Source organism: Lissotriton helveticus, chromosome 1_1, assembly GCF_964261635.1.
Source record: "Lissotriton helveticus chromosome 1_1, aLisHel1.1, whole genome shotgun sequence".
NCBI classification, from domain to species: domain Eukaryota; kingdom Metazoa; phylum Chordata; class Amphibia; order Caudata; family Salamandridae; genus Lissotriton; species Lissotriton helveticus.
This window is the reverse complement of record NC_136057.1, coordinates 448,222,220-448,243,510: the sequence shown is the minus strand read 5'-3', so window position 1 is coordinate 448,243,510 and position 21,291 is coordinate 448,222,220. Positions and strand designations below refer to the sequence as shown.

At 48.2% G+C, this 21,291-nt stretch overlaps 1 protein-coding gene across 1 annotated transcript in view; it reads right to left on the bottom strand.

Moving 5' to 3' along the window:
* KIAA0930 (KIAA0930 ortholog) overlaps window positions 1–21,291 on the bottom strand; it is a 645,174-nt gene that overhangs the window by 158,771 nt on the left and 465,112 nt on the right. The window contains exon 5 of the mRNA XM_078673838.1: window positions 11,911–12,012. Within this exon, the coding sequence (XP_078529964.1) occupies window positions 11,911–12,012 (102 nt within the window). The remainder of the gene's footprint in view (window positions 1–11,910; window positions 12,013–21,291) is intronic.

The window sequence follows — 21,291 nt, the reverse complement described above, 5'->3', positions numbered from 1 at the left end:
TGCACAGCGGTGCACACAGCTGCAGGTAGAAGACACGGGCCATGCTGGACCTGTAAAAGAGAGGAAGAAACATTACATTAGCAAAATAAAGCAGATGGCTTACCTCAAAGATAAAAACAAAGCAGCATACATACCGTCGGAACCACTTCCTGCACAGCGGTGCACACAGCTGCAGGTAGAAGACACGGGCCATGCTGGACCTGTAAAAGAGAGGAAGAAACATTACATTAGCAAAATAAAGCAGATGGCTTACCTCAAAGATAAAAACACAGCAGCATACATACCGTCGGAACCACTTCCTGCACAGCGGAGCACACAGCTGCAGGTAGAAGACACGGGCCATGCTGGACCTGGAAAAGAGAGGGAGAAACATTACATTAGCAAAATAAAGCAGATGGCTTACCTCAAAGATAAAAACACAGCAGCATACATACTGTCGGAACCACTTCCTGCACAGCGGAGCACACAGCTGCAGGTAGAAGACACGGGCCATGCTGGACCTGGAAAAGAGAGGGAGAAACATTACATTAGCAAAATAAAGCAGATGGCTTACCTCAAAGATAAAAACACAGCAGCATACATACCGTCGGAACCACTTCCTGCACAGCGGAGCACACAGCTGCAGGTAGAAGACACGGGCCATGCTGGACCTGGAAAAGAGAGGGAAAAAAATTACATTAGCAAAATAAAGCAGATGGCTTACCTCAAAGATAAAAACACAGCAGCATACATACCGTCGGAACCACTTCCTGCACAGCGGTGCACACAGCTGCAGGTAGAAGACACGGGCCATGCTGGACCTGGAAAAGAGAGGGAGAAACATTACATTAGCAAAATAAAGCAGATGGCTTACCTCAAAGATAAAAGACAGCAGCATGCATACCGTCGGAACCACTTCCTGCACAGCGGTGCACACAGCTGCAGGTAGAAGACACGGGCCATGCTGGACCTGTAAAAGAGAGGAAGAAACATTACATTAGCAAAATAAAGCAGATGGCTTACCTCAAAGATAAAAACAAAGCAGCATACATACCGTCGGAACCACTTCCTGCACAGCGGTGCACACAGCTGCAGGTAGAAGACACGGGCCATGCTGGACCTGGAAAAGAGAGGAAGAAACATTACATTAGCAAAATAAAGCAGATGGCTTACCTCAAAGATAAAAACAAAGCAGCATACATACCGTCGGAACCACTTCCTGCACAGCGGTGCACACAGCTGCAGGTAGAAGACACGGGCCATGCTGGACCTGGAAAAGAGAGGGAGAAACATTACATTAGCAAAATAAAGCAGATGGCTTACCTCAAAGATAAAAACACAGCAGCATACATACCGTCGGAACCACTTCCTGCACAGCGGTGCACACAGCTGCAGGTAGAAGACACGGGCCATGCTGGACCTGTAAAAGAGAGGAAGAAACATTACATTAGCAAAATAAAGCAGATGGCTTACCTCAAAGATAAAAACACAGCAGCATACATACCAAAGTCAAAGTCAAAAAGCTTTATTTCGATAAAATGTCATTATCATAAAAGCAAGTTAAAAAGAATTGGTAGTTAATAATAAAATTAGCAGCACATATCCAGTTAATAACAAAGAGTATAACATTTACTAGAATTAATATTGTTTAAAAAGAAATTAAACAGAGTATTTAAGCTTTCTGGCTCGAATAGCCCAAGCCCAGAATAAAAATTTTGCTAGGGCACAGGCATAGGGTACATAGCTATCCGAAACAAGTATCCTAATTGCCACATCATGGCTCCTAGTTCCCAGTTGCCGGCACAAGTTCTTCAGCCACGCCCTTCGTGGATTGGCATATTCCTTGCAGACAAATAAGAAATGGGCTAATGTCTCTGGGTGGGCTAAACATGATGGACACAAGTCAGTTTTGTCTGTACAGGATTTCCATGTTTTGGTGAAAGTGTTCAATGGCAAAGTACCCGTTCTAAATTTAAAATACAAGGACCGGGCAAACGGTTTCCCGATTATGTCTAGGTAGGGTTCTCGCCTGGGACAGTCTTTAAACATCAAAAAGTCCTCTGTAAGCCTGCCAATGGATATGCTGGAATGCCTTTGGGAGCAAATCCAATCCCGATAAAGATTTTTAAGTACTTGTTTTGGAGGAGAGGTTCTGCTTGACCAGGAATCCAATAGGCCCAAATTCAACAATAAGGTTTTCATATCTGTTAGCCATTTGACTCTGGCCCAGTGTGGTGACGCCATTATTTCTTCCAGACCTCTGGCGTAGGCACTGAGTTCCTCTACCCGCCAAATACGGGCCCATAATAGGAGAGGACGAAATTTCGCAATTTCGCCAATCTGGGTACAGCCAAGGTCCATAAATAAGGGCAAAAGTGGGGTGCTTTGAGGGAGGGACATTATTTGTCTACAGAAATTATTCTCAGATTTTTGTAAAGCTTATGAAGATGCAAAGCCCCAAAGTTCAGCTCCATAAAGTGCAGAGCTGACACCCTTGGCAGCGTAGATCTCTAGGACTGTTCCTATTGGTTTGAACGAACTGGAACGTTGCTCCCTTAATAGGGCACCTGTGATCCTTTTATGGTTCAGCAGCATCTTATCTAGATGGGGAGTCCAATCCATTTTGTCTGAAATGCGTATCCCTAAATAATCAAATTCTTTTACCCTTTCCAGGGACTCGGTGTTTAAAATAGGGGGACGCACTTGCTGTTTAGGGGGATTAAGAACGAGGTATTTTGTTTTATTGGTGTTTATAACCAAGCCTCGGTCAGTGCAAAAGGATTGGAAATTGTCCAAGAGTTTCTGTAGTCCCATTGGGGTTTTGGAGATTAGGAGCGTGTCGTCCGCGAAGAGGAGGGTCGGTATGCGTACCCCCCCCAGGGATGGTTCGTCGGATGGAGATTTAAGTAAGTGCTCAACCACCCCATTTATGTACAAGGAGAAAAGGGTGGGAGCCAGAACACATCCCTGGCGGACCCCTCTCTCGACCGGAATACAGCCCGTTTTCTCCCCTCCAAAGCCCCACCTGATTTGGGCAAAGCTGTCCTGATGGAGCCTGACTAGTAGGGATAGTAGATACTGTGGGAGCCCCATGTTGGCCAGAACCTTCCATAGCAAATCCCTGGGGACAAGGTCAAAGGCAGTCTTTAAATCGATGAATGCGAGATAAAGACTGCCCTTGCCTATCACTACCATCTTCCAGTAGATCATCATAAGCCTAAAGGCCTGCTCTATCGTTCCTGTGCCTACTCTAAAACCGGCCTGAAAATCGGTAAGTATTTTGTTTTCATCTACCCAGTTAAGTATCCTCAGTAGAATGACTTTACCGACAACTTTTTGGCTTACATCTAGTAAGCTAATCGGCCTATAATTAGACGGATCATCCCTAGGGCCTTTCTTGTGGATGGGAACCACCTCTGCCCCCTTCCATGACACGGGAATGGGGGCACCCCTACAGATGGCAAGAAGGAGGGAGTGGATTAATTTACCCCAATTAACACCATCGGATTTTAGCAGGTCCCCGGGGATGCCATCTGGTCCTGCAGCTTTTTGTGGAATGATGGAGTTAATAGCATATTCTACTTCCTTCAGTGTAAAGTCAGGATCACTAGGGAGAAGAATATAATCAGTGTAAGGAGAGGATTGGACTGACCCTCTTCCATTCATGTCGTTACGGCAGGAATAAAGTTTAGAAAAATGAGCCTCCCATACCTGGCTCGGAATGTTGCAGGTTACAAGGTCGCTGTCCGGTCTGTTTCGTGCCCTTATGGTGTCCCAGAAGGATTTAGAGTCTTTTTTCATACTGGCTTCCTTAAGGGTTAGCCAGTAGGTATCCTCCCACTCCCTTTTAGCTACCTGTAAGGCCTTTTTATGGTCTCTTCTGGCAATTTGGATTTGTGGGGGAGACTTCCCTTTGACTGCCTCTATTAAGCGTGATTTGGCCTTCCTGCATATTGCCGAATACCAATCGTGTTTGCCTTTAGGTTTAGGTTTCTGTTTCCCTGGTGGCAATTGTACCCAAAAGAGGTCCCCAATATTTTTTACAGCAGCTTCAAAAATAGCGGTGACCTTGTCTGCTGCTATAGTTAGATCAATAGAGCCAATTTCGGCTTGCGTGCCCTTAACCACTTCGTCTATTGTGGATAGTTTGTCGGTGTTGCACATAAACTTGCTCCACTTTAGACGCCTGCCACAAGTGGCGACAGTAATCCCCTGTGGGCGGCCAAGAGAGACTGGCAGTACTTCAATGTGCCAAGGATTTTTTAAGGATAAGGAGAGTGGGTTATGGTCGCTCTCTATAGTGTTGGTAATAACCATGTCATTAACATGGCTCCAGAGGCCCCTATCCAGCAGAATATAGTCAATCCGTGTGCATTGGCCAACTCTGTTGAATGTGGGAGCACCCAGGAGGTCAGATCGAGTGCGACCATTAGCAGCTCTTAATCCAAACTCCAATGTGAGTGCATTTAGATGGATTGCACTGCGAGTCCAGCGCTTGATGGGTGGGATAGAGAGGGTAGGGATACCCCATCTATTGTCCTCTTCTCCTAAATCTGGAATTCCTTCTAGAGGGAGGGGTTCATATGTACAATTAAAATCCCCTGCTACAAGAATACGTCCAAGTCCGCTCTGCTCTCCCAACCGAGCCTCAAGCTCCATCATTGTGGGTGAAATACGCCCATTTTTTGTTCCCCTGATATAGACATTGTAGAGGTCAACAGTTATGCTTCCCCGTAGACCCAGTAGGGAGACACCAAGAATATCCGGGGTTCCTGCCTTCTTAGTAAATATTCTGCAATTAAGCAGGATACTTATCCAAATAATAAGCCCCCCCGATGGCCGTCCCTTCCCTGCCTTGAATTTTACTGCTGGTGTAAAGAAAGTGACAAACCCCACCCGGTGCAGTGGCTCCATGGCCCATGTCTCTTGAAATATACAGATTTTGTGGGCATCAACCAGGGCATTCCACTCCGGGAGGCCTAGTTTCCTTGAGATCCCAGCAAGGTTCCAGCTAAGGATTTTTAACTCGCCATGTGCTGAGCTTCCGTCTGGAATCACAGTACAGTGGGGGTTAGATGAATCTGCACTATCCCTAATTAGTGTAGCCGGTGACACCTCTGAGTTTGTAGGGAGAAATGTACCCAGCGCTGCATCCTTCATGTCGATATTTGCATGAGGGAGGTTAGTATCTAAGCCTCCCTTAGGAAAAAGTCAATCAACCTCATCCAATGCACAGTACCTATTTGGATGGGCAAACTGTGTATAGGAGGGGTTAAAGGACAGGGATGGAGACGGATCCTGCCATGGCTGTTGCCAATGGTGATTGGCAATGAGTGGTTGCTGAGGAAGTTGCTGCCACTGCTGAGTAGAATGGAAAAAAGGTGGTAAGGGGTGGAGAGGTTGTTGCCACTGGGGGCCAACATGGTGCGGGACAAAAGGTGGGAAGTTAAGCGGCTGTTGCCAATGGTTAGGGGCATATTGAGGGGGACGTACAGGCCCTTGGTTACTTGGAATGATTGGCCGGTGGAAGTTGGGTCTTGTCGAGTTGGGGAGGAAGTAAGACAAGGGGAGTGGTTTGATCTGGGTGGCAGGACCGCTGTTAGGTGCATTACAGATGAAAGTCGCAGCCCCCACATCCCTAAAATTAACAGTAATTACATCCCCTGGTATTGTTTTCTTACTCCTACCCACCCAATCCCCTCTACGTACAGTAAGAATATCCCCGCTCATGCTGCTGGGCAGTGGTTTGTGTATTTGGAGCCACTGGGCACATTTGTTTCTTAACTCTACGTAGGTCTCTTTAACTCCTTCCTTCAGTGGGGGGACAGCAGTTAACACAACCACAAAAGGAGAAACTTCTGGTGGCAGACTAATAGACTTATAGCGGGACTGCCTTGGCTTAGGAGCTTCAGAGTTATTGGTAGAGTCAGAGGCTAGGGTATTCGTAGGTTTCCTTTTGGGATCCATGGTTTGAGAGGTGTTAGATTTGGTACCAACGGCTAATTGCTGCACGGATGAAAGATTGCTCACCGCTTTTGTATTGGGAATAGGTGGCGGTTGAGCAGGGTTGTTCCCTGGATGGAGAGAGTGTGATGCAGCTTGATCCTTGGAAGATGGGAAGATGTTCGCTTTATCAGTTGTGGGCTTAGTGAACTTAGCTGACGGTTGGGGATTGGGTGGTGGTTCTCTATGCCCTTGTTGCTGGACAGGCCCAAGCTCATTAATTTTGTTGGGCCATTTAGTATTAATGAGCGATGTTAGCCTATCAAGTTTAGAAATCAAGGGTTTGATTTGGGCCGCAATTGTAGCTTCAAGATCGTGCTTAAGGTCCGTGACCATGTTTTCGACCCAACATGGGATGCCAGGCGCTGTGTGTGGAATAGGTGTTACCAAATTGTGGTTACTAACTTTGGCTTTAGTCTTCTCCTTGGGTTTAGACTCCTTAGTTTTGGACTTAGTCGCTACTTTTATGGGGATAAAAGCAACCTTTCCCCTGGAATCACTAGGCACGTGAGGGGTCGACTTGGCAGTTAACCCATCCAGACCCGGCTCCGCCTCTCTAGGTGTCCGACAGGCTTCTAGATCTGGGGTCGCCTCCAGATCCACAAAGGACGGGTCCGACTCCGAACAGGTAACGGACAAATCGACAGCACTCGGTACTGTAACAGTGCCTATAGTGGTCAAGGGCAAGGGCAAAGAGCAATTGTTCAAAGCTTGCTGAAAGGGTGATTTTGCATTTGCAAGGGAGCCCAGGGAAGAACGCTTGGCATTCATGAGGTCCAGGGAGACTCTTTTCTCTAGGAGTACAATGCTCTTGTCAATTGTCTCATTTACCCGTGAGATGAAGAGGTCAATGGGACCAGTCACTTGCGCTACCTCCGTAGCTTTTTTGGTACAGCTTCTTGTTTTGTGCCGCATGGTTGGCGTTAAAGATGAGAATGCTATACCAGGTATTGAATGGCAGTGGCCTCAAGGAAGGTTAAATGACAAACGGCCTACCTGGATGGTGATTTCAGGGCGATGAGACAGGGATTCAGGGCCTGGGCCGTCCTCTGCCGTCCTTGAACGGCCTTAAACGGCCCGCTCTTTGCCCGGTCTTCGCCCCGGCCGTTGCCCCGCGCGCGTCCCGCGTTGCTCTGAACGATGTTATAGGAAGAGCAGGTGGAGGGGGCGGGAAGAGGACCAGCTGCGGCCGATCAGCGCCGCGCTGCACGCTGGTCCTCGCAGTCCCGCCTCACGCCTTGGGGTCCAGCTGCAGCCTCACACAGGTCGCGTTAGTGCTCCTTGCACTTAGGGAAGTCCAGAGATGATGGCAAGCAAAAGTCCTCAGCCTGCGAGCGGTTCCCGCGGAGCGGGGACCGCGAGGCGTCGCTTGACTTGCAGGAACGAGAGTACGCTAGGAGACAGCACTCTCCGCAGGACGCTTTACTGGAGGAACCTTTTTATGTTCAACACCTGTGCTAATGAAGGGGCTCGAAAGGGATAGGGGCTGGGTGGTTGTTTCCTGAGGAAGGGATAAATGCCCCGACAGCTCCAGTGTAGGTGGGACACAGCACAGATGGAAGAAGGCATAAATTCTGATATGTGGTCCACTAAAATCAACACCACTTTCAAAATCTTGGTTTATGTATATACAAGTACGGAGATGGGATGCCTGGTACTAGAGTGTATGATGTTCAGGGTCCAACAAGAATGTTCACAAGCTGTCAACTAGCATCCTCTGACGGCTTGCCACTGGTATCCATTAATTTTTAGGCCTACTTTGGATAGTTTAAGAATGCTATTTACTGCTTTAACTCCAGTCCTCTCCTCTTTCGACTGAAGAGCTTAAGTCATCCGACTGCCATTACTTCGCTCATACATACAGCATACATACCGTCGGAACCACTTCCTGCACAGCGGAGCACACAGCTGCAGGTAGAAGACACGGGCCATGCTGGACCTGGAAAAGAGAGGGAGAAACATTACATTAGCAAAATAAAGCAGATGGCTTACCTCAAAGATAAAAACACAGCAGCATACATACTGTCGGAACCACTTCCTGCACAGCGGAGCACACAGCTGCAGGTAGAAGACACGGGCCATGCTGGACCTGGAAAAGAGAGGGAGAAACATTACATTAGCAAAATAAAGCAGATGGCTTACCTCAAAGATAAAAACACAGCAGCATACATACCGTCGGAACCACTTCCTGCACAGCGGAGCACACAGCTGCAGGTAGAAGACACGGGCCATGCTGGACCTGGAAAAGAGAGGGAAAAAAATTACATTAGCAAAATAAAGCAGATGGCTTACCTCAAAGATAAAAACACAGCAGCATACATACCGTCGGAACCACTTCCTGCACAGCGGTGCACACAGCTGCAGGTAGAAGACACGGGCCATGCTGGACCTGGAAAAGAGAGGGAGAAACATTACATTAGCAAAATAAAGCAGATGGCTTACCTAAAAAAAAAAACACAGCAGCATACATACCGTCGGAACCACTTCAAAATAAAGCCACTCCTCCTCCCGATGACACGGCGGAGGCTCGGCCGGCTGGGCCAATCCCAGCGCGGCCCTTGCTGTAGACGGACGGCTGCTTCCTTCGGCAGGAAGGTGGGTGTAGGCTCAATGCAGACCCAGATTCGGGGGCGTTCCCGAGAATCGGCTTTCGGCTGACGTAGCGTGACGTCGGCAAAAGCCAAAGAATCTCGGGAACGCCCCCGAATCTGGTCCGGCATTGACGGACAGGCCCCTCGTCCAATGGCTAGGCTCCATTTATGGAGCCAGCCAATGAATGACGAGGGCCGACCCAAACCCCACTACAGTTCTCATCAGGTTTTCGCCTGCGCGAAAAAGATGCGCAGAGCGCACCTTTTCGCCAGGCAAAACCTAAAAAGGAGAAGGGCCTTTACCAGTCATCAACCTTCAAACTCGAGATCACTGGGTCTTGTATGGATGGTACACCCTTCTTCCCACGGACTGGTTAGTCAGGTGTGATTTCAAGGATGCCTATTTTTCAGTCTCAATCTGCTCAGACCATCAGCTGAGTCTGGAGTACCGCAGTAGACGTGGCTGTTCCGCTGCTTCCCTTTGGTCCGTCTTTCTCACCTTGTTGCTTCACAAAGGACCCCGTGCAATAGGTGCCCATTTAAGGGCCAGCGCGTTACACTCATTACTTGCCTCAACGATACCATTCTCATGCACCAGCCTGCAAACACTCTTTCACTGAACCTCGTTCCTACAGTCTCACAATCTGGAATTTACATGTACATTCTGAAAATCTTCTAGCACCCCTTCTTCCTCAGTTTAACTGTGGACATTGTCTCTTGTCCACTCAAACTACCAGACAAAAAGCTGTCCCTCATCAGGGGTGAACCGAAGCCCACCTTATCAGCACCCTTCCTTTCCTTAAGGTCATTAACGCACTTCACGAGGTGCCTAGCGGCAACCATCACTACTATCTTTCTAAACCTGTGGCACTATCGAGCCCTTCAGCAGCATAAGTCATGCTTTCTCTGCTACGGTCATTCCTACTCAGATCTTGTTTCTCTAAGAGTCCTCACAATTACTTTTCTTGTTCTATCTTCGCCCGCTGGGTCAGGCTACTCATGGCAGCTGTGGGCAACGAAACCTCCTCCTTCTGAGCTCAATCAGCTTGAGAAGCCATGACCTTTCAGTCTTCTTCACTCGCTAGAGGCCATACTCAGGCCGCCGACTGGACTCCAGTGACCCCTTTCAGCCTCTCCCACATTAAGCCAACTGAACATATGATGTCCCAGGTTCTCGTCAGGCTTTGAACTTGCCAATTGTACCGTCTCATTGTAATATCATAAATCGGGGATTTTCCTAGATTATTGTTCTTATATTGTTGCTGTGTCTTGCTACCGCTATGTTTGTGCCATTCGGTACTGTTGCTGTTTTGGCAATCATATCTTGCTCCATCAAGTTAGCTCTCATCAACGGTTTAATAACACAATAAGTGAAGATGCTGCCTCCTGCTCAGGCTCTCCCATACTACCAGTGGCATAATTTGTCTTTGTTGTGCCACTTCTCAATGCTGCAGCATGGAGACAGTGATTAGAAAGATATGCATAGTTTACATGCCTCATTGTTTTTAATAACATCTCACGTCCTCTTCCTCAAGCTTGGTAAATCCTATTAAAATGCTTCATTTATTTCACCTTTTCCTACAGATAATCTCGATAATTGGAGATTCATAATACCCATTAGTTGCCTTTGTTAATAAGGCACTTTCTTGGTTACCCAAAGTATCCAAACAACATGTTGTTGTAAAGTAAGCTATGAAATAATAATTAGGTAATCCAAGGACTAATCATGCATAAAAGCCTGTCACACATCCAAGCATGAACTATCCAATTGATTGGCCCCATTTGTGGAAAACCCAAGGTGCCCGAGTTGAAAGAAACACATTAATGCCATCAGGTTACCTTATCTTAATACCCAACAGCCTTCACCACCACATGGCCTGCAAGTCTATAAGCTAAAATCACACCTTAATGAACATCTGCTTTAAGGGGTCCATGTCTCTATTGTGGTCCAGAAGTGTAATTCATATTTGAATAGCTTATGCAGTATTACCCCCATATCTGGTGACCATGTATAACATAGCAGATAAGCATTACTGATGTGAGAAGTAATGTGGGAGCATAGATGGAAATACATGTCTTAGTCTGCAGTCTGACGGTGTCCTGGCTGCGGGTGCGTGCAGAACTACCAGAGATGGTGAGCTTTTCTGGATGTAATCATATTAGTTCAGGCCCTGGATGCGACGTGCTGCGGCTTGTAGGATGTCCCTGAGGAGGATCAGTGTGGAGACTGGAAGGCCATGCCGCAGGGAATTAGCATCATCCATCCATATGCAAGTGTACAAGGGCAGCAATGTTGAAGTCTGGAAGAAACCGTTTTACAGATGTAGTATTCCTGCACCAGGAAGAATTTACAATAAAGGACAGCTCAGTAATTCAAAGGTGTATTAATACCACTATATTCAGAGTTTTGGTAAGAAAATAGGAATGTACCTCAGGAATCTGTGCTTCTGGTTTTGCGATTTCTTTTTCACTAATCTGCCATTTTTCTTCCTCACATTTCATCAGATTAAATTCAGTAGCAGCTGGGGTCCGATAAAAATGGTGCTGGTGGTGGTGGGGGCGGGGGGAGGTAGTAAAAAGCAAACAAAGAAAAAAAAACACTTCCTGACGCTCGGCGCTCCACTACTCGCAGCTCTTCTGGGCACAGGCTCCCACAGTTCCCTTCGGCTAATCCAGACTCTACTCTCACCAGGAGAGCGTCGGGATTAGGCGAGTGCACTGGTTTTACACTCCATCTGGAGCTGGGAGCCTGTGCCTGCTGGTCTCTCCACCCAGAAAGGCAGCTGGGTTGGAGAGAAGTCAGTGCGCATGACGGGTTGGACGCCGGTCAAACTGTTATGCACACTGACAACAGTGCCTAACACTCCCCTCACCCTGCTGCATTGCTATGGCCCCGCCCACGAGACTCGGTCTGATGAAAAATAAAAATTATTATCATTTTATTTTTAGTCAGCCTCTGCTGGCGGGGGGAGGTGGGGAGTCGGGGATGCCGCTCCTCCACCATAGTGGAGGAGCCGCCGCTGATTAAATCTTGTGAAACATCCATGGGGTAAAAAATTCGACAGGAGTGCATTGTTGCTGTAAATCCCGTACTCTGATTCAGCAGGTAACTCCAATTTATAGATAAATTGTGATTAAGTCTCAACGAAAAAGAGATGAACAAGAGGTGTTTTAACTGCTGAATTGCTACAAAACAAAGCCACCAAAAGGAGTAACTAAGTTATGCATGTTCACGACCCAGTTCTATCGCATCCATACATTTTTCGGTTCTGCTGCAACATTTTAACAGTTTTAGCAGGAAGTCTGCCCACTATTAGGGCAATTTAGGCTTGCTCACCTCTTCGAAATTGTCGATCATGTAGAATATGTTGGGGTAGCTGATCTTAGATTCCTCTCCTTTGCTGTCCATCGGATGTTTGCTCGGCGAGGCAAAAACTTGCTGAAAATGATTTAAAAAATGGTGATGGTGATTAGTAGTTTCTCTGCCATATCTTATGTTCAATTTTTATCTTCAACTGACTTTTCTGTATTTTATAAGGTAAGTAATGCTCTATTGTATTTTACATATCTGCACTTGTAAGGTAACGTCTGAACAACCGTCTAGTAATTATTTAGAAACAGTTACGTTAATAAGGGGAGAACACTGTGTGATAAATAAGTAAAACGTAATAATCATGGAAAAGAAAGGACAACAGCCATTAATTCCGTAAACAAGATTGTAGCATACAGAATTATAGATGGATAATTGTGAATAAGGGGGATCTTCTTCATAAAGGGGTCTGAGTGACACCAAAAATAAAACAAGGGCGGTGGCAGAACAGTGGGTAACCAATGTGGTTACCTACTGTTGTGGTGTCACTTAAGTGAATACTTAGATTTCAATATGGTTATTCATATTAAGGCATACGCAAAAAAACAGTGCTTAATTTAAGACAGTGGTTGCAGGTAGGGCCCACTGGCACTCGTTTTTGGGAACCAGCACTTATTTTAGCTCATCAGACTATGACCCAGAGCAAGAGAGAGAAAAACTCAAAAGGGGGAAAGAATGACAAAAATGGAAAAACAGTGACAAAGAAACATAGCATGGATGAAAAAAGGAACCAGAAAGAAGGAGATAAAGGGGCAGGCACTGTTTGGTGATGGATGAAAGAGGCACTGGGTGAATCATGTTACGCAAATTTGGTATTAAGCACCTCCCACATTTGATAATGCTGTCGAACCAGTTACTTACCTTCGGTAACGCCTTCTCTGGTAGCCTTCCCTGTTAGCTGCAGGTTCTTTACCTTAGAACAGCCTTCTCCAACGAGTATCTTGAGAGCTAATAGCAGCTCCCCAGCTACCTGCAAATAGCTCTCTTATGCACAGGCCAATCTACTAAATTAGAAGCTTTTGCCTGACTGAATTTAAATATATATACCAAAACGAAAAGCGCATTTGAGATACAAATGTGCGTATTTTTAGAACTCATTGTTCGATGTTTGTAGAAAAGCGGTTACATTTCAAATTACATATCCCGTTCAACAATACCAACTACTGAGTTGGGTAAAAATAGACATATGTTATTCCAACGCCAAGACAGTCTTCACTGTGAACTTTCATTTTACCACTACACTGATGCTATGTTATGTTTATAGCGGATATAGGAGTGATAAATTATGCAGAATTGGGGAGACGTATTATGACCTTGATTCCAGGGACTTTGCAGCTATGGCTGTTATGTACTACCCAAAATAGAGGCATTCAAAATTAATGACACGTCTGTCGTGGTCACGATTCCAACACTATTAATAATGGTAGCTCAGGATGATTTTCATTGATCATAAGTAGGTCTTATTACAGAAAAGGCTGGCGACCCCTGCCGTAGAATATTCCCCAGGCATCAGACTGGACCCAGAAATGTTCTAGCAGTACCCTTGCACTGCGGCAGTGGGCGTATTTCCGGCACCGCTGCAGTGTCAGTGCCAGATGTGACGTGCAAGGTGCCTATATAGGCACCACCATGAAGCACTGACATCAGTTTCTTTTCGCAACGTTCCACGCTAGAAGCGAGGAGCCACGAAGAATGTTGATGCTCTGGTGTGCAGTGCTAAGGGCCTCAAAAGGGAAACCCTATACAGAAATCAGTTCGCAGAGAAGGTAGGCTGGAAGGGTCGGTAAAGAATATGCCGCTAGATAGAGTGTCTACCAGATAAGGAGTTACTGAAAATAAATTCACTTTTTCATCGGATTAGAGACTTCGAGCCACAGATTTCTTACCTTATAATAGATACCCAAGATATACCTCTCCGGAGGTGGGACTTTGAACAGTTAGACCAAGAAGTCCTGCAGGACCGAACGGGTAAAATGCCCATCATGATGGACCTGACTGTCAAGACAGTAATGTTTGGTGAGCTTGTGTAGTGACGTCTACATTGATGCCTGGCATATGTCCAGGACAGGGACTCCACAAGCTAACCCAGTGGTCGCAGCCTTGGTGCTTTTTAGACAATGCATAGCAGATATTTATGTTGAGCACTATCCATCGGAAAATGGTTAGTTTCTGCCCAGCCTTTTGCTTCTTCACCTCGACATACCCAACCAACAGTTGATCACCCACCCCGAACTCATGGTACGATCAAGGTAGAAGGACAACATTCATTTTGCGTCCAGGCAGTGAAGTCTCTCCTCTTCTTTAGAAAGTTGAGGCGGAGCGAAGAAGGAAGGCCAAGTGACCTAAATGAAAAGGTGCTCAGCTCTCCAAGTACTCTCCTTATCCTCCACCTGGAGTTGACTGTCTGGTTTTCCGACAGTTGTGAAAAGTGAGTGCGAAGGTGTGCTGTGAAGAGTGAGGTTAAAATTGCCTCCAGTCCGAAGTTAAATCTTTTATTTGTCAAGGGTGGGGCAAGATTAAAATGGTGAATTGGTGGCACGGTAGCGGAAGTGTCAATGTCCCACTGCACCTGATTGTAGGTCCTAATAGGTCGACATGTTTCAGCCCTTGGTAGCCGTCACAGGTCTGTGGGCCTTCTTCAGGACCAAATCGAAGTAAGTTACCTTCGAGGTAGCTTAAGAAATTTACTCACCCTGCTTCATCACTGAGCCCATTCGCTCTTCTTCATATATGGGTTATAGAAAGTACTACTGTCTATACCTGGGAGAGATAAAAGACAAAAAATCATGGATACATTTTGTACATTACCCGTGGCTTAAACTCGTAGCGACAATCTTACTATAGTCTGAATCCTATGATTGTATCTTCCAGCATTACTCAAATATTCCTACAAATAATTAATGGTATCGCTCTTATATCGTAATGTATAAAATGTATCCATGAGGGGAAGGATAAGGACATCACTTGGAGAACTGAGCACTCAAGTGATAAAAGATCCAATGATGATACTACTAATTAAACATCAGAGCAGAGAACCAAGATATAGCGCACTGTGGCTCCCACCAGTCCTGAACCCAATTTTGGCGCGAGAACCAGTGGGAAAACCTAGCAAGGAAGGGAGGTGTGCCCACTTTTGCCAACTCCCCCCCTCTTGTGTAGGAGGCGAGGTGAAGCATCCATCTCAGTCCCCACCACCTCATAGATGGGGGACGCCTCCAATCAGGAAGAGGCTTATGCCTCCCTCCCACTTGAGGGTGGCATACTAGGAGGTATAGACACCCAAGGGAAGGGACCCATTGGTGCCAACCTACACACCCCTGTAACACCCCTAAATCTAGTATTTAGGGGCACCTCTGAACCTTGCCTCTTCAGATTCTAAGTGACAAGAAGGACTGAAGAGCCGTGCTGAGGAGGGGAGGATGACAACAACTTCTTTGAGCCCAGCCCTATTGGCCTGGGTCCTGCTCTGAACCCCAGCGAGCTGAACCCCGGTGTGTCCTGCAGCCAGCAGCCTCTTGCAAGCACATGCTTCAGGAGGAGCGAGGCCTCAAATGATGCAGTTATTCCCACACCTCCTCTGATGACTACGACCGACACAGAGAAGTCAAAGAATACTTCAAATTCATGGGCTTCTTGTGCTCCATGTGCTAACTGACGATTTGGACTGGAAGGTCCTGGGTCTGCTCAGGAGCGGCTCCATGAGCAGTCCCAGGACCTTCTGTGTGACTGGACTCAAGAGCGTTGAGGGGACGGCCTTATGTCGGGCAGCACGGAGCTCTAGAGAACGTTCCTTAAGCACCTCTGGATTCATGGCACAGCAGTCCTCACAGGCCTTGGAGTTGTTGTCCCGCTCCAAACACCACAAACAAACCAGGTGTGAGATTGTCAGATATCTGCATGTGATAGGCACCACAGGATTTAAAAAATATTGGTTTCTTTGGGGACATCACTAAGCACACCAAGTGTAAGTATTCTCAAAAAATGCTCAGACAAAACATCACAAAATCTCAGTAAAAAAGTGACTGGGAGTAGCTCTTCCAGATCTATGCTGACTGTCATGGAAAGAGAAGACCTGATGTCAGCGTACTGGGGTGGCACCTACGTAGGCACCGTGCACGTCAGACCCAGCACTGACAATGCCAGCGCAGAGATGAACGACCTAACCTCCCAGGGCACAGAGCTCCTGCCTGGAAATTTACAGATCCAGACTGACACCTCAGCTATATTCTAAGGCATGGGTACTCACAGGCTTTCTCTCAGGGGCCAAATTTACAGTGACGTTTGTGGCCGTGGGCCGCACCGGTGGGGGCGGGGTCAGTAGGGGAGGGGGCGGGGCTATAGCAAAAAAAGAAAACTGTGACCATGAGGTTAAACACAGGCCCCTTTAGCGGACGCCTTCGTCCACTGAGCTACCAGAGAGAGAGAGGGGGGGGGGTGAGTGTGTGTGTGTCCCTCTCTCACTCTCTCCCTCCATCTGTCTCCCTCGATCTCTCTCCCTCCATCTGTCTCCCTCTGTCACCCTACTCCCTCTGTTTGTCTCTCTGTCTCCCTGTCTCTGACTCTCTGTCTCCCTGTCTCTCTGTCTGTCTGTCTGTCTCCCTGTCTCTGACTCTCTGTCTCCCTGTCCCTGTCTCTCTGTCTGTCTGTCTGTCTCCCTGTCTGTCTCTCTGTCTCCCTGTCTGTCTCTCTCTCTCTCTCTGTCTCCCTCTCTCTGTCTCCCTGTTTCTGTCAGTCTCGGTCTCCCTGTCTCTGTCTGTCTCGGTCTCCCTGTCTCTGTCTGTCTCTGTCTCCCTGTCTCCCTGTCTCTGTCTGTCTCTGTCTCCCTGTCTCTGTCTGTCTCTGTCTCCCTGTCTCTGTCTGTCTCTGTCTCCCTGTCTATGACTCAGTCTTCCAGTCTCTGTCTCCCTGTCTATGTCTCCCTGTCTATGTCTCCCTGTCTATGTCTCTGTCTCCCTGTCTATGTCTCTGTCTCCCTGTCTATGTCTCTGTCTCTCTGTCTCCTTGTCTCTGTCTCTCTGTCTCCTTGTCTCTCTGTCTCCCTGTCTGTCTCTATGTCTCCCTGTCTCTATGTCTCCCTGTCTCTGTCTCCCTGTCTCTGTCTCCCTGTCTGCCTGTCTCCCTGTCTGCCTGTCTCCCTGTCTGCCTGTCTCCCTGTCTGCCTGTCTCCCTGTCTGCCTGTCTCCCTGTCTGCCTGTCTCCCTGTCTCTGTCTCCCTGTCTCTGTCTCCCTGTCTCTGTCTCCCTGTCTCTGTCTCCCTGTCTCCCTGTCTCCCTGTCTCGGTCTGTCTGTCTCTGTCTCCCTGTCTCCCTGTCTGTCTCTCTGAGCACCTGTGTGTTCGTGAGGGAGGAGCAGTGCTGTTTCCTGCGTTGTCTCTGCCCACACAGCGTACAGTGCGTTCGTGGGGGAGTAGCAGTGCTGTTTCCTGCGTTGTCTCTGCGCACACAGCGTACAGTGCGTTCGTGAGGGAGTAGCAGTGCTGTTTCCTGCGTTGTCTCTGCGCACACAGCGTACAGTGCGTTCGTGGGGGAGTATTCCTCCCCGACACTGGAAGCACTGTTTCCATCGAAAAGTGAACCGACAGAACGCCAGAACTCCATTGCCTTGAGGGCTGCCGCAGCGGAAAAGTAAGCGGATTGCCGGCCGCCCGGTCCCTGGCTTTCATCTACTGCTTGTCGGCTTGGCTGTCGGCTTGCTGTCTGTGCTGACGGGGGTGTTGGGTCCCTTTAGGCGGCGGCGGTGCAGCTGACTAACCACGCGCGTGAGGAGTAGCCACTACAGGCGGGTGTGAGCGCTGAGTTAAGCGCTGTAATAACAACACCGCCGGAGCCTCGCCTCGTTGCGCTTGATCTCTCTACCAGATCTACCAGCCCTACCAGCTCGTCGGAGCAGCTGAATCCGCCTCTGCAGTAGTACAGCCGATTGGCCATGCGCGAGAGGAGCAGCAGCTGCAGGCGGGTGTGAGCGCTGAGCTAAGCGCTGTGATAACACCCCCGTAGCCTTGCATCATCGCGCCTGGCCCCCCCACCAGCTCCACCGCTAACGAACCGCGAAAAGTCCTGGGACAGGAGTACTCGAGAGCCGGTGAGTCAGCGCTAAGGCGGCAAAGCGCAGAGTTTGATCCTGGCGGGGACTGGGGGAGTGTAACCTGCTGACCAGGTTGTTGGCTGAGGTACCGTCTCGGTCGCTTGGGGGAGTGACGTTCGCGGGGGAGCTAGCGGCCAGCTGCTGAGGCTGAGGCTGCTCATAGACCTTTCAGTCTCCTGCCCCTAGCATCTAGCCCCCAGCCCCCAGCCGGTCTGTTCGCTTGTACCACTTGTGACCCAGAGAGGTGATTGCTCCTGGGCCGTAGCTGTCTTTGCAGCTCCGCAGCTCCTTTCCATCACCTCTGGGCATTTAATACCCACGAGAGGGGACAGGAGGTGTGTAATTCACGACCCCGTCCAGCCCGCAAACAATACCTGCGGACTCACCATGGAAAACATCAAGCAGCTTAGAAAATTACCACAGAGAAAGGGCACTACTCTCCGCTCCGCCTCTCCCGGGGAGGTTCAACAGGAGTCGCCACTTCCCCAAGACACAACGCTACACTCAGGCGGTCCACCATCGCAACCTCGGATCAGCGATTTTTTCGGAAAAATTCCCCTCCAAAAGGGCTCTCCTTCCACCCACTCACTACGGCTCGAAGTGGATATAAAAGCTGATACTCAGGTTGAAAACCACTGCTCTCCTAGCCCCGCTCGCACTAAAACCCAACTCTGGAGAATTCTTCTCAACCCTCGCCCAAATCCTCTGCCTTACATGAGATGTACCAGCTGCATACGCTCTCTCAGGAGGTTGCCATCACGACCCAGGACAGTCTTTTTGTTCCATTAAGCTCCTCCCCTGCAGCACTGGGAAATTTATCCTCACCAGCCCTCAGCTCAGACTCCTTAAATATTACTGTATTAAACACCGCAACTAAGCTGCAAATTCAAGCCCAGGTCCACGGCAGAGTCCAGTCAACACCACCTTAACATTCCGATAACTGCAACGCGGCTGATCCAACTTTGACGCCCCTACCACAACACAGCCCAAGTTTAAGTTCAGGGGCTCCCTTAACCGACCATAATGACCATTCATCTTTAAACAAGAATTTTAAGTATGATGGATCTGCATTACCCAATAAACTATCGAACCGATCTTGGCCTCCTTGGAAGCCCGAATCGAAGAATCACTTGCCCACTCACCGGGCTTCAGCCCGCTCTCAAACTCTTTTAGAACTTTATTAGGGGACCGGGAATCTCAAGTGTTCACCTCTTCGGACACCACAAACTCTATCTCGGTCTCATTGACATCTCTTCATGCAAAGCAAGACGCAATCGCTAAAGCCACGTTATGGCAGTCGCAGAAAATGGAACTGCAGATCGATTTAATGTAAACTCTCGCCTCAGCACTATCGGATTTGGGTTCCAGGATAAGCTCTCTTGAAGGCGCCAATGGGCAACTTGAATTCCTGCTCTTGCTCTCCAATAATTAACAAACTTTCGTCTCTTCCCGAAATCCTGGGTGCAATTTTGAAAAGCGTGAAGCGCCACAGCAACGGAGAAGGGCCATTGGAGCCAATGCATGAATCCCGAATTTTATTCTCCATTAAAGAGCCTTCAAGCTCTGCCGCCACAGTACCCAGTTCATCCCCAGAGAGAAATAAGGCCTGGCGGCGCCAATGGGCAACTTGAATTCCTGCTCTTGCTCTCCAATAATTAACAAACTTTCGTCTATTCCCGAAATCCTGGGTGCAATTTTGAAAAGCGTGAAGCGCCACAGCAACGGAGAAGGGCCATTGGAGCCAATGCATGAATCCCGAATTTTATTCTCCATTAAAGAGCCTTCAAGCTCTGCCGCCACAGTACCCAGTTCATCCCCAGAGAGAAATAATACTTTCCTTTGTGCCGGCCCAGTTAGTAAAAATTCAGCCTGCCTTTCACTAGGGCCTAGCCTCTGCCCCCCCATAGGAGGCTTAGAATTTATTGAAAGTACCAGTTGATCACCAACGCAATTATTAACTACACGATCTGTCTGCATCGACACTGCCCAGACGGGCACGGCCCACAGTTTACCTAATCCTCCAATGAAATCTTCACTGTCGAGGAGGGAGAAAAAGAAACTAAAAAAACAATCTAAAAAACAACGCTTAGCGAAAAGGAGAGCGGGGCTTGAAGGGTCAGCGGCTCCCAGCTTGCCAGCCAGCAAATCAAGGGGTCTCCTTTACTTACCCATTTTCAATCTGTCCTCAAAATCCAAAACAAAAATTATTGAGATAAGTACAACCCTAGCGGGTTTAAAGAACACCAGTGAACAGCCCGGCCTTTCAACTCAGGGAGGTCCAGGGGCAACAACAGCCATTGACTTAAATTTCCCAACGACAGTGAATAAACCACTGCCTAACAAAATTACAGGATCAATCATCCATGACCAAAGACTTGGGAGTCATAACATCACCATACAGTCCGTCACAGGAATACCAGAAACACGGAAGAGTCCACTCAAATGTCAGGTAATGGTGAAAACGTTGAACGCGGACCCGCAAAGTGCAATAGAGGGCGATGTAACAGGCCACTGTGCGTACCAGAGGACCCATTTAAATCAGGTTGGGGTTCCTCCGTGGACATGCAGATGCCTTTTCCGCCCCATCCGCTACAAGTCCCGGAAATGACAAGCGACCCGGTGGGGAACAACCACCCAACTGATGCACGCCTCCAACCTTTGACGGTGCCAGCACTTTCAAATGCACCAGCCAGGAGTCGGAATCACCAGTCCCTGGAAAATGGTGCGGAATTAGTCTTTTTGCCTCACTATGATCATAAGGGCCCATATGACATTCTTAATAGAGGTAATCTCATCCGTTTATTCAACTGTGTTCCAGCTCTGTCTGGGATCACCTCCTCAGACCTTATATCGGTCAAGTTCTCCACAATACCAGGGAAAGGGGGCTCTGAGGCCACCACTACATCGTGGTCCCAGGAATCCATCAGGAACGCAATCCTCAGGGAAGCCAATCTATTTGAAAATTGGGGCATCGGAATGTGGGTTCCTACTCATCAAAAATATCCCCACGTCCTTCTCCCCCAGGGAAGCAGTTTACCAGCGTACTGAAGGGGTCCCGGGGCGCAACGCGCGCTTGGCTCCCGGAAGCGTCGAAAGTGGATAATCTCTTAAACATCGCATGCCACAACAATCAACGTCTGATAAGCTGCAAACTTAATTGCTCTGCCTTCCACGCAAATGACACCCGCCACGGTTATCCTGCCCTTGAGCCTCCAACTAACTCTGTTCAGCAGCGCCCTTCCTAACATGGGCGCCAGCCGGTTC